This window comes from Hyalella azteca, unplaced genomic scaffold, assembly GCF_000764305.2.
Source record: "Hyalella azteca isolate HAZT.00-mixed unplaced genomic scaffold, Hazt_2.0.2 contig1195, whole genome shotgun sequence".
Taxonomy (NCBI): Eukaryota; Metazoa; Arthropoda; class Malacostraca; order Amphipoda; family Hyalellidae; genus Hyalella; species Hyalella azteca.
The window spans coordinates 98,616-115,326 of record NW_025931522.1 but is presented as its reverse complement, the minus strand read 5'-3'; the positions used below and the strand labels follow the sequence as shown (position 1 = coordinate 115,326).

Here is a 16,711-nt window from a genome sequence, read left to right as displayed (position 1 = left end):
CGTATGATTATTTTTACCGTTTTACTATTATTTTTATTTATCTAATATTATAATCATTTTCAATTATTATCATTATTATTATTATTATACCGATTTTCATTTTTCAATCTGGTGACCAGTAACTGCCCGTGTGATGATGAGAATCAAGAATCTCTGGCGCATCATAACTTCCCTTATTTCAACCCATTAGCGCGTGGGGCTCGCGCTGCGCTCCCCAGCGCTGCCTGACGACAGGCTGCTGTCTCCGGTGCTCTGTTGCAATTAAATAATTAATTAACATGAACAATCATCATAATGTAATTAACGTAATTTAAATTGTTAGAATTTTAATTGAATTCAATCAAATTACCATAAAAATACCTATTCAATCAAATCAAATTATCGCAATTTAGATAAATTGGTTAGTATTTTAATTATTCAAGTAACATGATTTTCACTCAACATCATTTATAAAAAGTATCGTTATTCAATTAATAGTAGTTAGTGATTTGATTTAAATTTTTAATGCAAATCTTAAGTTTTCGAAATCTGCCACACCCCAAAGTTAGAGGTAACTCGACAATCAACAAACATTAGTTGATTGAATACATTCAGACCAAAATACATTTTAGATGTGTTATTAAACTGTCTCTACAAAAGCCACAGTGCTAATGGAAAGAAATGAATTTTGTTCGCAGTAAAACGCTATCATGTGTTGCCGAAATTCGTCTTGTTTATGACCAGATTAAAAGTAAGGGTTTGGAATTATCACCTATAATTTATTGCCATCAATAAATCAAACATATAGTGCCCATAGTTTTGTCATATTCAACAAAATTAAAGTCAATATGCAATGTAAATCTGATTCGTGAGCAGGATGCAGCGAGCACACATTGAAAAGTAAAGCATTTATGGAGTTTGGCTCTCAGAGTCTACTTGCCTGAATTTCAAAGCAAGAGGCCAACTTTTCAGCTTGACAGAGCCGATAATCCTCAATAAAGAAGTTTGTTTTATGACAATACAATCACAAGTCACCACCACGAGATCCGAGGAAGCCAAGGGAGGCCGCCTTTTTATTTTTGAATGAAAAGTAAAAATATAGAAAAATTTACTCATTGTACTCGTTTTTTTGCAAAATTTATATAGAATAGAGATATCCCTGGCATAATTTCGTCGATAAAATAATCTAACATCATTACGTTCTGACTGCGAGCCATAACAACGTAATCCCTTTTACGCAAGGAAGCACAGCTTGGGCGTGGCCCATGAAACACCGGATGTTTGTGTCGCTAGCCATGAACGAACGATTTAACCACATTCTATCACCATCGTAAGTCAACCTCAATTAAGCCCAAATAATCGAAGAGATTCTATGATAGATCACACCTTGGTGACAAATATAGAGCAATTCAAATGGATCGTCGAGTCAAAAAGAGAAAGCCAATCTCCAGCTGACTGAATATTCGACATTGTTCTCGTAGCAAAATTAAATACTGGTATCAACGGGCGAATATGAACACTGGAAATCGTTTAATACGTTTGTAAAATTGCTATCAATAGCTTAGGATACTAATTCAAGAAGTAAGTGGAATCTCCCGTATTTTTATCAAAGGTTCATTACAATGATCACCGTGTTCATAATAGGTTTATTACAATGAACATCGTATTCATAATAAAGGTTCATTACACTGTTAGAAAAAACGGTGAAAAAACGGTCCCACCGGCATCCTAGTGGCCGGTCGCCCCGTGAAAATAAACTGTTTCGCCGTTTTTATCAGATGTTTTACGTATTTCTGGTGTTAAATTGGAGTAAAAACGGTGAAACGGTGTTTCTTTTCACGTGCCGACCGGCCACTGAAACGCCGGTATTACCGTTAACGGTCATTTTTCTAACAGTGTACAATGAACACCGTGTTCACAATAAATATTCATTACAATGAACACCGTGTTCACAATATATGTATGTTCCTTACAATGAAGCAAGTGATGAAAGTGAGTACACTGCGGCATTCCAACTTGTACCATACCGTACAATTTCCCAAGCGATAAGCACAGCAGCGATAAGAGCTACGCACCTGAGAACAGGTGTACTCACACTTGAAGTCCTCGTAGCTACCTATGACCAGGGTGGCTTTATACGCCCAATTATAGAGTGGAATTCTGTGCCCAAACGGGGTGGAATTATAGGCCAAAAAGAAGTGGAATTCTGTGCCCAAACGGGGTGGAATTATAGGCCAAAAAGAAGTGGAATGCTTTGCACAAACGGGGTGGAATGCTTTGCACAAACGGGGTGGAATGCTTTGCACAAACGGGGTGGAATACTTTGCAACAAACTAAGTGGAATACCTTGCAACAAACGGGGTGGAATGCTTTGCAAAAAACGGGGTGGAATACTATGCACAAAAGGGATAGAATACTTTGCACAAAAAGGTTAGAATTCTATACACAAACGGGATGAAATAACAGTTCCATTCAACGTTCCTCATGTATACCACAATTAAACAAGTCCCACCAACATGTAATTAAATAATCCCTTCCATAATGTCATGCGTATCGGTTCACACATTCAACTCCAGATCCTTCATTTCTCCGAGAGTGCACCCATGCATGTTCACCATACTTAGTAAACGCAGCAAAATGTATAAATCAGTGAACTTCCATTTACGATACAATTTATTTATGATGTCGGGTATGTTTAACGGCGAGATAAACGTACTCGACTCGTGTTAAGTTTTATCTACATTGGTTTTACGTGTCAAGTTTTATCTATCTACAAAACTACACAACCGGGAAAAACAAATTATTCTACAGAAACAAAAATAATTAAACTGAATGAAAAATAAGTCCCGTAACAAAAAAAAAAAACAGCGCAAAACAATAATCAATAAGTAAACGGCACGATCAAAAACATTAGCAAAAATACCGATTATAACTGAAAGCAAAAAGACCGTAAATGTAGAAGAGCATGACACCAATAATGACCTGAGGGACAGAGGACAACGGAGGGGCGCGTGTAGCCGAGGGTCGCTGTTATTGAGGGAAACGAGAAATTGGTTAAGAAAAAATAGGAAGGAAGAATTACGCATTGATTGTTCCAATTATAAATGGTGGCTCAAGCTTTAAACAAGAAATAAATCATTTTAAGAGTATTAAGAGCTAGTTAAACTAGTTATAGTTGCAGTTAATTATAATAAATGTCAGTCTAAATAAAAGCGCCATATTAACGTCACCATTCGGTAATTAAAATAATCTTGCATACATCAGCAATTAGAGCGAAATCAAAAATTATTTTCAGCGCCAATTTTTATTTTTGTATTTTCATTCTGATTAATATTGAAAAATAATAGTGTACCTATTTACGTTAATAAGGTATTGGCGCTGAAAATTAACATTTTCAGCGCTAATTTAGTAACGAATATGCGATATTATTAACGATGAGAAATCGTGAGCACTTCGTCCAGATCGACACCGTCGAGAGCGGTCATCGACGGCCTGAGGCCTATCTTATCGCGTCCTGATATCGCCATGAGAACTGGGCCCGCTGCTCATGCCTAACGCGCATTAACATTTTATTCCTTACGTAGTTTTCGCTAATTAATTTACATCAAAATATCGAGTAATAAAATTCGCTCACTCAGAGAAATGTGCGGGACTGTCCAAATACTTTGTGTTTACGTTTGTCATCCTGACCCAATTTGGCTCGGAAAAATAAGTATTATTGATATGCCCGCTTTCTTCACGTGTTGTGGATGAGAAAGTGTGTCAGTACTTCTACAATATAATAATAAATAATAATAATAGCGGTTTCAGAGTTAGTAGGCCGTGGGCCTGTCGCCGATTCTTAACATCGCAGAACATCCACAGCTTGTTGCGGTCTCGAACACGCAACTCACTGCTACAATTCTGCTGTGCTTAACCGCCCGGCCTCCTTGCCGATTCTGACCAGAAACTGGCGCACAGAGCTGGGATCGAACCCGCGCCTCTCTGCGCCAATCTTGGTACTCTGAACTTTAACCACTGGGCCACCCTGCCCAGTGAACAATTCATATTTCTGAATGCTTATGCAAACGGACAACCGACGCTGCCTGTACAAATATTCACTATACCGACTATTATCTTTTCTATGCATGCAACACGTAACAGCGCGCAAATCCTTCACTTTTGAACGTGGTTAGAAACACAACACATTTCAATGACCATTTTTTCCATTCAATTCAGGTAAAGTGAACTTCTTTTCTATGCAATTCATGTAAAGTAAACATTTTTTCCATTCAATTCAGGTAAAGCAAATTTTCTTCTATTAAATTCAGGTAGAGTAAACTTTTTCTATTCAATTCAGATAAGGTATTTTTTTCTATTCAATTATGGTAAAGTAACATTTCCTATTCAATCCAGGTTAAGTAAACATTTTTTATATTCAATTCAGGTAAAATAAAATGTAAGCCGTTTGATCGTTGAAGAGAACGATACGTTATTGATGGTTTGTTCCAAATAATAGAAACGCGGATTTTTATCCGCGTTTATTATTATTTATTTTATATTTATAAAACCGACAGTATAATGAGTGCCACAAAGAGAAATAGAAAGATGAACACGAGTGAGCAATGTCTAAATATCATTTTTTTAATTTGTCCCCTAATCAGCCTATGTGAACTAACTTTATCGTTCGGAGTGACTTGTATAAAAATGCACTGTCTTCTTCCACTGTTGTTTGAACCGATCTTTAATTTTAATTTAATCCTGCATATTCATATATCATATACTTAAAGTCTCCTACTGATAATTTGCTACGGATATAAAACACATACCTACCGGTATTATGAAAATAGTAAACTTTCTATTATGAAAATAATCAACTTATTTTTTCATAATATTATGAAAATAATCAAGTTTTTTCCTTAGAAAAACTCGATTCACTCACTTGATTCTTGCGCGAGAAGAGCCTAAAGACGCACACATTATGAATATAATCAAGCTTTTTTCCTTAGAAAAACTTTATTCACTTACGGATTTATTCTTGCGCGTGAAGAGCCTGAAGACGCACACATATTATAAAAATCAAGTTTTTTCCTTATTAAATCCTAATTCACTCACGGATTTATTCTTGCGCGAGAAGAGCCTGAAGACGCTCTTCCTCTTGGCGGGGAGGTCAGGCTGCTGGTGGGCGAGGGAGCTCATGGTCAGGAGGTCGCTCACGGACAGCGGCGGGGGCGCGTAGCTCAGCGGCACCAGCGACACCTCGTGCAGGTCGAGGTCGTGTAAAGTCAGGGACGCGTCAAGATCTTCGTCAGGCTTCTCTGTTGGATATGATTGTGATCCCAATTATAAAAATTAAAAGTCCTCGCTAAAAATTAAAAGTCCTCGCTAAAAATTAAAAGTCCTCGCTAAAAATTAGAAGTCCTCGCTAAAAATTAGAAGTCCTCGCTAAAAATTAGAAGTCCTCGCATTTTCCAATTAGATAATTTGATTAATTAGTCAGGGACTCGTCAATTTCTTCCTCAGGCTTCTCTGTTGGACAGAAATATTATCCAAATTATAAGAATTAGAAGTCTGAGTCAAGATCTTCGTCAGGCTTCTATATTGGACAGAACTATGATCCCAATTAAAAAATTCAAAGTCCTTATATTTTCCAATTAGGTAATTTGATGAAGAATTTTGTCAGCGCGGTTTGTAAATTTAAAATTTGAGAGCACGCCTCATAAACAAGAATTTTGCATAGCAGCGCCTCTAAAGACAAATATTATGAACTAGAGATGCTAATCTTTAAAAAAAAATGGCTGACGGGAATGTGATAGAACAAATGCGATGTGATAAATTAAATGCTCGAAAAACAAATAGGGATACCACAGATCTGTCATACACTTCATCATTAAAACTACTCCGAATCTAACTAAATAGGAGAATTACAAGTGCTAGGTCAATGTGCACGCTGATAACGATCTTTTTTGTGGCCTCATTAACCAATCTCTGGACAACAGCCATCAGCTGTAGTAATAACTTAAACTTATATTTTAATATCAAAACAATTTCATCGAAAAATAACCCAAAGTGAAATCCATACATGCCATAATAAATCTTTAGATTAAGCCATCGTAATTCTTTACATGCCATCCTTTACATACATGCCATCCTAATTCTTTAGATTAAGACAAGTTAGATTGTCTAACTAGTCTGAACGAAGAAATTTTACCATCCTATAATGAAATTCTTTATAAATATAAGGACGCAAATCGTGAAGTAGAAGCATATATCAGAAATATACGGTCGCATATTGGCAGAAATGGGTCATTAGATTCTGAATAGCAAGATGTCTCGCGCATGAGATTTCGCTAAAAATTAGAAGTCATCGCATTTTCCAATTAGATAACTTGCTTAATTAGTCAGGGACGAGTCAAGATCTTCGTCAGGCTTTTCTATTGGATAGAAATATTATCCCAATTATAAAAATTAGAAGTCCTTGTGTTTTTCAATTAGGTAATTTGATTAATAATTTTATCAGCGTGGTTGGTAAATTTAAAATCTGAAAGCACGACTCATATATATGATAATTTTGCATAACAGCGCCTCTAACGACAAATAATAAAAACTAGGGATGCTAATCTTTGAAAAAACAAAATGGCTGACCGGTATGTGATCGAAGAAAATGAGATGTGATATAAAAAATGCTCGAAAAACAAATAAGGATACCACAGATCGGTCATACACTTCATCGATATAACTATACTCCGAATCTAATTAAGTAGGAGAATAATAAGTGCTAGGTCAATGTGCACGCTGATAACGATCTTTTTTTGTGGCCTCATTAACCAATCTGTGGACAACAGCCTTCAGCTGTAGTAATAACTTAAACTTATATTTTAATATCAAAACAATTTTATCGAAAAATAACTCAAAGTGAATTCCATACCATCCTAATTATTTAGATTAAGACAAGTTAGATTGTCTAACTTGTCTGAACGAAGAAATTTTGCCATCCTATACTAAAATTCTTTGGATATATAATGACGCAACTCGTGAAGTAGAAGCATATATCAGAAATATACGGTCGCATTAGCAGAAATGGGTCATTAGATTCTGAATAGCAAGATGTCTCGCGCATGAGATGCAGCAGCAATAGGTCCTTAAAAGAATAAAGTTTTGAGGAAATAAAAAAATTAAAAGCAATTCTTGTTCAATATCAATATTATCAAATAGTAATAATATTGGCTCATGATTATTAATGGCTCACAACCGACATTGAGGTTCAAATGGAAAAGAAGAGTATCACGTAACGTTATCTTATCTGATTGCAATAAACTGTGCCAAGCCAATAAGTTCAATGCTAATCATATCAAATCCACGCTCGTATAAATAAGTGACAACGCAAAAAAAGTTCTTAAGTTCTAATAAAGTAAGATTTGTTCGATGATCATTGAATAAATGTCATTTCCTAAGCGCCTCTAGAAAATGCTTCGACCGCGAGACAGCAATATTAAACATTGCACAGCAAAATTTAAACCATCAGAGATACTCCAAACACTTGGTGTTTTCAAATTTAAATTATTGGAGTTGATATCTTTCAGAGTAATTTGATAATCTCATATCGATTTGAGGGTTGATATGATATTATGAATAAAGTCCAGGAATAAAAGAAGACGAGTAAGGTATAAATGAGACACACAGAAGGATATAAAACTGAAGCAGGAATTTAAACAGGAAAGAATTAAGTTTAGATAAGACATTTTCTTTTTTATTAAACTGCCATAGAGTCCAATCCTTGCTTTGCGTAGCCAAGCTAAAATAACCTGCTTATTACTGCAACGCGAAGCGGTTAAAAGTGAATGCAAACAGACTTAAGACGAAGAAAGGTTTTCATTAAAAAATATAAATTTTAATAGTATTTAAATAATGTGATAATAAATATGGAGTATATTCTACGCAGCAATAGACTGAGAAATGTCAGATTATCACAAGGATATAAAATGAAATGCAAACAGACCTCAAACGAAGAAATTGTTTTCTTGACGAGTATTTAATTGAATTTATTTCAATTATTTTGATAACAGTTATAGATTAAGTTTCCGCAACACTGAAGTGTAAAAAACACAGAGCTGTTGTTCAGCACAACGTGTGAACGCAACTGAACAATTCAACTGATGAAGGCAACGTAACTGGAGAAGAGGTTGTCTGGCACAGAACGCTTAGCCATACAAAGTCTCAGGTTTATCAGCAATAAAGAGCTTATCAGCGGACTGATAAAATCAGGACCTATTTGAGAATATGACTGTGTACGTAGAAGGAATGCGTGGCATTTTCTGCCAATAATCATTATAATAAGTGCAGGCCTCATATAGCGAGGATTGTACAAATAATAGTTTTTATTTTTCATGATTCTAAGAAATTATACAACCTTAGTAAATCATTCATTTGAATCAATTCATTCAAAACAATTTCAATGAGAAATTTCGTAACAAAATAACTTGGAGGTCAATTACAAATATTTGTACGAATATCAAATTGAAACTGAACAGGATTCAATTCACGTAATGAAACAGAAATATCGCATCTTTTCACATTAGTTTCATCTAATCGAAAAAAAAATCAGCATCGCTTTAACAAATAAAAATACGGTGAATGATTAGAAAATTTCGTATTCCTTAATAATAATCATTGAAAAACTTAAAGATCACAGATAATTGGCCGAAATTTTCTAGTCAAAAAATGACATCCGTACCGAACAACCTGGTCAAGTAGTCCTTATCAGTAGAGGTGATACAAATAATATTGTGTACAATATAAAATATTAAGACTCCGAGACAATAGTGAGGAGAGAGGTACTTCAACTGATAATAATAGCAGGAAATGAGGCGTGATGTCACACTATAATTCTTACACAACAGTTATACCATCGTAACTTTGGAAATAATTATTAGAATAATTAATTAATTAATTAATTAATTATTAATTAGAGTTATCTTGAGTTTGATGAAACTCAGCCCCTAGAAACATAGTTGTTATAATAATGGAACTCGTTATTAACATAGCTCGAGGATTTTCATAATGTTTAATAGTTTAATAAGATTATAATTATAAAGTTTAATAAAATTATATTAATGCTAATTATCATAGCAGTGACAGCAAAGAAATCTGAAAAACGATACGAACACGGATTTTTTTTTTCAATTTTGCAAAGCTATGAATTAATAGCGATAATTAGAAGAGGCCCACGTACCCGAAGGCAGTACCACGTACCAGAAGGCAGTACCACGTACCAGAGGGCAGTACCACGTACCAGAGGGCAGTACCACGTACCAGAAGGCAGTACCACGTACCAGAAGGCAGTACCACGTACCAGAAGGCAGTACCACGTACCAGAAGGCAGTACCACGTACCAGAAGGCAGTACCACGTACCAGGTCTGCGGAGGCGCACGTCAGCGCTGCTGATGTCCTTGTCAGCACAGACCATCGTAAGGACGTCAGCGAGGCGTGTGTGAGGAGGTACGCGGTACACCGCCAGCTGCTGACGCGGCAAGTTAACCTGCACGTGCGGCACCAGATACGTTGTTAATTAGATTTATTTACTTAATTTATATTATTTAGATAATTTATTTATTTTTAGATAATTTAGAAAATTTATTTATTTTTAGATAATTCAAATTGTTCATTTAGTTTGGATACTTCCGATAGATAATTTTATAATTAAATTTAATTTATTTATATTTTTACTTTTTTTAGTAGTTCATTTTTGATAATTTATTTACTGCAAGTCATAGTACGATTGATTTTCAACAATTATCAAACTTCAATACTTCGGAGTCAATACACAAAAATTCTTCCTGTCATCAAAATTAGATACAGAGTTACATATACTTTAAATTACGGGGAATCATTACCCGAGTGATCGTTATTGTTGACGCGAAGAAAGTGCCATAAATATTTTAATTATTTAAAATGAATTCTGTGTCTTTTATCAGGCACTGAATGAAAACCTCGGAAATGCGAGTTTTATCAATGCTAGTGAACGTTAATTAAATAAATATATACTCAATTTGAATCAATTGGACATTCAATCTCTGACATTGGGAGACCAAAATTTATAACTTTTCAATTCACATAGCGTTTAATAATCAACATGAAATTATTAGATTGGCAATTTCAAAATTACGTCCAAGCAAAATTTCATTTTTATTTTAATACCAAGAATTAATTAACAAATCCTCTTGCCTAAGAATTCAGTTTTTAGCGGGTATCAAAAAAAAGATAATATCGGTTTGATTACAATTTGAATATTGCAAATTATGCCGAGCGTTATTTACACTGTACATCTCAAAATTGGGATTGACAAAAATTGAAAACAAAATTTTAAATTTTACGTTTTTTTCATCATTTCTATCATTGAACAACCCCCGTTTTCAAGTGAAATGAAACCAAAATTTTACGTTTTTTTTTCTTCATTTCTATCATTGAACAACCCCCGTTTTTAAGTGAAATGAAACTAAAATTTGTTCGTTATAACTTTAGAGGGGGCGAGTGTTGGAAATAATCGAAGAAGGCACAAGCGCAGAGAGGAAATTTTCTTCTGTTTAAAAATTAAAACTAGGCCTCAGGCATTGGCATTCCTTTAGGGACAATGGAAGCAAATCGGAAAACGTTAGTTACAATAAATTATTAAAAATAAAGTTTATATATCAGCGCACAAGCAGTCAAAATTATTAACCAGCACGAAGATATCTAAATTATAAATTTTCTGAAGATAATGATAATAAAATCATTAAACTATTGATTCGAGGGCGATTAAAAAAATAGCACTAACTATTTTTTCAGTAGGTTAACCGAAAAGAAATAAAATCTGTGTGAACTAATACTATCTTCATCTATATAGAGAAATGATACGCCGAAACAAATCAAAATATTTTTTTTTCGCTAATTCAATTCGTATAAAACAATTCAAGATAATAGAAAACTTCAACACCAAGCATGCTTAGCATCACCAATGACGTACATCCCAAGCAAAAAAAAAATGACAATACAGGAATTTGGGGCAATATCTATGAAAAACATTTTCATGCAATTCCCTTGACAAAGGGTAAAAATTTTCATAGAAAATGACGAAAAATTCATCTCTTTCAATGATTCCAAATGAAAAAGTTCTTTTGACAAAAACTCCTAAAGTAATGCAAGAAGAATACCAGAAATATTGGAGACTTTGTAGCAGTAAGGGATGAAAAAAATTAAGAAATTAAACTAATAGCCAAAATTATGAAAGAATTGGGAAATTGTCACCATTAAAAATATGATGAGTTAAAAAACACATAAGATATCAGTACAACACCAAAGAATAAGAGAAACAGCAACCATGAGAACGTGTATAGACAGGTAGTATGCTACCGAGACCCGGCAGATATTTAGTCCCCGCTGAAATGTGAAAATTTCTTTTAGATAAGCCAGAACACGCGTATGTATATGCAATATAAATACAATAGAACTAGAACCATTGTATTTTTGTTCATAAACCTCAAAAAGTAGGCACGAAAGACAAATATCACGAATATGAGTGAATAAGGTGTACGAGTATGAATATTTATAAAAAATAAAGGTATTATTCATTACAAGTAAGCCAGCGAAGGTAAGCCACTAAGGATTGTAGGATGCGATGGTGTAGGATTATATATACACAACAACTAGTACTAGTATTCACCACAAGTTGCTGTTTGTAGATCCACTCTTGCGCCTGCACAAACCATGAGGTAAGAAGGCGACTTTAGCTAAATATACAGATTTGTGTAGCTAAATATAGATTTGTGTTGATAATTATACAGATTTGTGTTGCTTAATATACAGATTTGTGAAAAATGATATCTCGGTCACAATGATGGTGACAATGATGGTGACAATGATGGTCACAATGATGGTGACAATGATGGTGACAATGATGGTCACAATGATGGTCACGCAATGATGGTGACAATGATGGTGACAATGATGGTTCACAATGATGGTCACAATGATGGTCACAATGATGGTCACAATGATGGTCCACAATGATGGTCAGAATGATGGCCAGAATGATGGTCACAATGATGGCCAGAATGATGGTCACATAAGAGTCACAAAGAAGGCTACATGTCACAAATAAGTCCCAAGTACGAGTAAGTCATCCCACACCATTTAATTGATCACGCATTAGTTGAGTACCTAACAATTAATAAGTTGATAACGTATTAATCGATCACAATCCCTTCTTATTACAACACAGTAGCAATTTTTTTATGAGCCACATGGTGATTATTAGCCGGCTTACGATGATTTTGAAAAAGAATCAATAAATTGCAAAATTCGCTTTTTTCAATTGTGACATACTTTTTTAATGAAAAGAGAAAATTGTATTTTAGATGCAATTGTGCTTCTAAACCCAGCAAATAAATTGTAGTTCCAATAAAAAAAAAATAAATTACGAGATTCAAACCACGACAAGAAAATGTTTTACCAAGTTGTACATTAATACAAGTTCAAGCTACAATTTTAGTCCAAGTTTAAAACCGTCATTACTGTTTTATGACTACAGAAAGATATGTTTCTAGTTAGTCATGCAAGTTAATACGGTCAGTCAAGTGAAGAGAATAAGTTCCGATGTCATGGTCAAGAAGTATATAGGCGGAAAAAATATATTAAATTAGAGCAACGAGTCTTAAATGATTTGCAACATATCAACTATTTGAATTTCTAAGAACTTCCAAATAACACCATTTACAGAAGTATGTAGCTGAAAAAATGTAACATAATTTATTAATATCATATTTCTATAAATATAATGTAAAAAATAATAATATAACCAATTAACATAGAAACTATTTTTCAATGAATCAATAATTGCTATAAAACGGATTGAAGTGAAATTAAAGTCATGTGTGAAAAATAATTTCAATTCAACAAAAACAATTTGCATACAATATTTTCACACAGTATCGGAAAGTTCTAAGTTAAATTAGTTAAGGTAATTAATTAAAATTTTGGTATAATAACTATAATAATTAATAAAAGTGAAGATAACGCACCTTGAGTCGCTGACACGCCTCGCCCAGGCTGTTATTGCTGTCGCTTTTATGGTCGTTGATTCTGTTCTTGGGGACAATCTCGAGTATGGTGGCGTCCAGCGTACCTGTGAAATATACCATGTGAGGGAAATAATATAATAATAAATAATATAATAATTCAATAACATAATAATAATTTTACGTAATTATAAACACAGAAAAATTAGCTCATTATGTAAACAATAAACATAAATAAGCGTAAATGAACAATTGATACTATCGGTTTTTAGAGTAACTTTAGATTTGAAAAAAAATATCGCGCATAAAGCGGGGAGACGAGAAAATGTTCATTGAAATGTTAAAGTATGCCGGATAAGAAGCAAACAAGAAATGAAATCTAATTTGTGTACTAAAACAAAACTAATTCAAGATAGATGAAATTCATAACAAACTTAAATGTTACGTGAACGTAAAACTTCAAGTAATTAAAGTCGTTCAAGATAAATAAATCACAAGATCGACTGGCTGGCCTACAAAGGCAATTTAAATGAGCTTGCCATCAAATTTTCGCTGGAAAATAATGAGGTTATGATTTATACTTTTCATATCATTCATATTTGATAGATATTTTTATTATTATATGAAAACTTAAAAATTTTAAGGGCATGATACATATATGATACATTGAAACTTATAAGGCTATGATTCATATACGATCCCTTTAAAATAATAAGGCAATGAATGATGCATGAAAATGAAAACATGCAAATTATTAGGCTATGATACATCTATGATGACTTGAAACTTGAAAAGCTATGATTCATGTATCATACTTAGAAAATAATAAGGCCATTAAACATCTATGATTCCCTGAAACTTATGATAAAACTATGATTCCCAGGGGCCATACTTTCAAAATTCGCTAAGTGAACGTAAAAACTTACGCTCTATTTTCTTGTCTATGATTGGTAGATTTTGCTTGAAAGGCCGTCAATGATTGGCTGATGAACTTACGATCTCTTAACTTTTTTTGAAAGTATGGCCCCTGGCTATGATCCATATATGATACTTTGATAATAATAAGGCTACGAAATACCAATAATACCCTGAAAATATAAAAACGACAATAAGTAGACTAACATGAAACTGAAGTTAATTATATTTATCTTGGTCATTCACAAGTAGATTTTTCTATTTTCCATTTCCACAGCAAAGAAACACACAAGAAGACTAAACAAAGCGAGGAAAACGCCGGGTTCTGACGGACGTCTATATTGAAGAGAAGCCCTTGAAGTAGCAGCTTGTGTCTGGCGTCTGACCGATGGGTGTGGAGGGCTTGTATGCGAGGGGGCGGGCGTCGGACACCACATGTATGATGTGACCGGCAGGGCTGATGTGGTGTGATGTCGTCACTTGGATCAGTAGGTCCATCATCGGTGTGCTGCACAGTGCATGTCATGTGTAATTAAACTGTTTATTGTTATATAAAACTCAGTAATATGTTGAGCAATCAAATTTGTGTAAAAAAATGTGTATTGTTATATAAAACTCAGTAATACATATATTGTGCAATAAAATGGTAAACTTGTGCCTAATGAAAATATGTAATATGGTATACAACTCAATATTTTGACATAAAATCAAATATGATGCGTAATATAAGTCACTAATATATTTAATATAAACAACAAATGCGTTTTCATGTCATCCCTAAGCCATTAGCGTAATAATTCATTTTATAACAACCACATTTTAAGGCGAATGAGCATATCTTGGAATAAGTACTAAGTAACGAGCTTACAAGTCCCGGTGAAGTGTTTTGTATTGTACAATGATCTAATAGCGTGGTTTGACTGTACAATTTAAAGGTCCGTATGTAACCTACAGTACAAAATGAAGACGTTGAAAACACTTGAAAGCTCACACCATAAGTAAAATTATAGTAGCTTGTTAATAATCATCAACAACAAAAAAAATCTGGTTAGACATGCACAGATTAGTCTATTAACACATGGTATAATACAAATGCATAGTAATTACGCTCGTTCGAACTCATCGTTGACAGCTTCATTAAAATATTTGGGTTGTAAAACTTGCATTTACTCGTATGCTATTCCCTCAAATATCACGATTTAGACACAATAGTGAAAATAATTTTATAAATATTATTTAGAACAGTTATACAAATCGATATATATTCGCCGGGCCCCTGACCGGCAGTGCACCGCGCCACTGACCTGCAGTGCACCGTGCCACTGACCTGCAGTGCACCGTGCCACTGACCTGCAGTGCACCGTGCCACTGACCTGCAGTGCGCCGTGCCACTGACCTGCAGTGCATAGGATGACGGTGAGGTCCATGGTGCCCTCGAGGAGGTCAGGGGGCGTGTCCTCGGTGACCCTCCTGCCGTGCATGGCGCTGCCCGCGGCGAACTCCCGCAGGGGCGGTACCGCCCCCGCCTCCGCCGGGGGAGGGGGAGGGGGCACCATCACGCTGCTGCGCTCACCCCACGCCACGCTGTCCGGGACGATAAATATAAATAATGATAAATATGGATGAACGTGGGGCGATAAATGATAATGATGAACGATAAATGATAGAGGGACGATAAATGATTAATAATAGACAATATATACACTGATAAACTGTATATTGTGAAAAATTATTATGGTAGCATACATATATATGCATGCATATAACACAAAACATGCTATTGAAACGCTGTCCACAACGAAAAATACAAATAATGGCAAATATGGATGAATGTGGGGGCAATAAATAATAATAATAATGAACGATAAATAATAACGAGAAATGATGAATAACAATGATGGACGATAAATGATTAAATGATAGATATACCTACACTGAAAAACTGACCATTGAGAAAAATTCTAATAATAACAAACATATGTAGTATGTATTTAACACAAAATATACTATTGAAACTAAACAAACAAAAACAAAAAATACAAATAATGATGAATAATAGACAATATATATATATTGAAAAACTGTACATTGTTAAAAATTCTAATGATAACATACATATGCATGTATATAACACAAAATATAGTATTGAAATGCTGTCCGTGACGAAAAATAAAAATAATGGTAAATATAGATGAACGTGGGGCGATAAATAATAATGATGAACGATATATGATCAATAATAGGTAATATAAACAATGAAAAACTGTCCATTGCGAAAAATTCTAATAATAAGATACATATGTATGTATGTATATACATTGAATATACTATTAAAATGCTGTCCGTAACGAAAAATCAAATAATGATAAAAATAGACAATATGTACACTGTAAAACTAACCATTGCGAAAAATTCTAATAATAACATACATATGTATGTATGTAGAACATAAAATATACCTAATATTAAATTGCTGTCCATAACTAAAATATTTAAATGATGACTAATACCACACAAATAAACGATTCAAATGCTGTCTATACACAAAATCCCGTGATAATAAATATCAGACCAAATAGTTTATTGAAATATAAGATACGCTTACTGTGTTGGAAACCTCGGCATTTATCTTATCTCTGAGCATATTTAATACATACAGTAAATAATAAGATTGTAACAAAGTTGCGTTATTTGAAAACACTGCCTGAATAATTAAATATTACACAAGTATCGTCGAAGTTACTTTACTTGAAATGAAACGATTTTTATTCATTTAATCATTCAT

At 34.0% G+C, this 16,711-nt stretch overlaps 1 protein-coding gene across 1 annotated transcript; it reads right to left on the bottom strand.

Annotated features, from left to right (window-relative positions):
* Positions 1–186: 186 nt before the first annotated feature.
* On the bottom strand, positions 187–14,440 carry LOC108680967 (protein cordon-bleu). The gene is made up of 7 exons (XM_047881769.1): positions 14,313–14,440; positions 13,015–13,118; positions 11,658–11,690; positions 9,371–9,497; positions 5,074–5,276; positions 2,962–3,006; positions 187–252 (listed from the first exon to the last, which is right to left on the bottom strand). The coding sequence occupies exons 1-7, from the start codon at positions 14,425–14,427 to the stop codon at positions 187–189; spliced, it is 693 nt and encodes a 230-aa protein (XP_047737725.1). The 5' UTR covers positions 14,428–14,440.
* Positions 14,441–16,711: the final 2,271 nt, after the last annotated feature.

What these genes read in the sequence shown, in the direction of transcription:
- LOC108680967 (XM_047881769.1), bottom strand. Translation starts at nt 14,427, where the DNA reads ATGATGGACCTACTGATCCAAGTGACGACATCACACCACATCAGCCCT. An exon ending in TCTCGCGCAAGAATAAATCC is followed by an intron (nt 3,007 to 5,073) that starts GTGAGTGAATTA and finishes CCTCAATAACAG; the next exon opens with CGACCCTCGGCTACACGCGC. An exon ending in CGTTGTCCTCTGTCCCTCAG is followed by an intron (nt 253 to 2,961) that starts GTCATTATTGGT and finishes TAATTGCAACAG; the next exon opens with AGCACCGGAGACAGCAGCCT.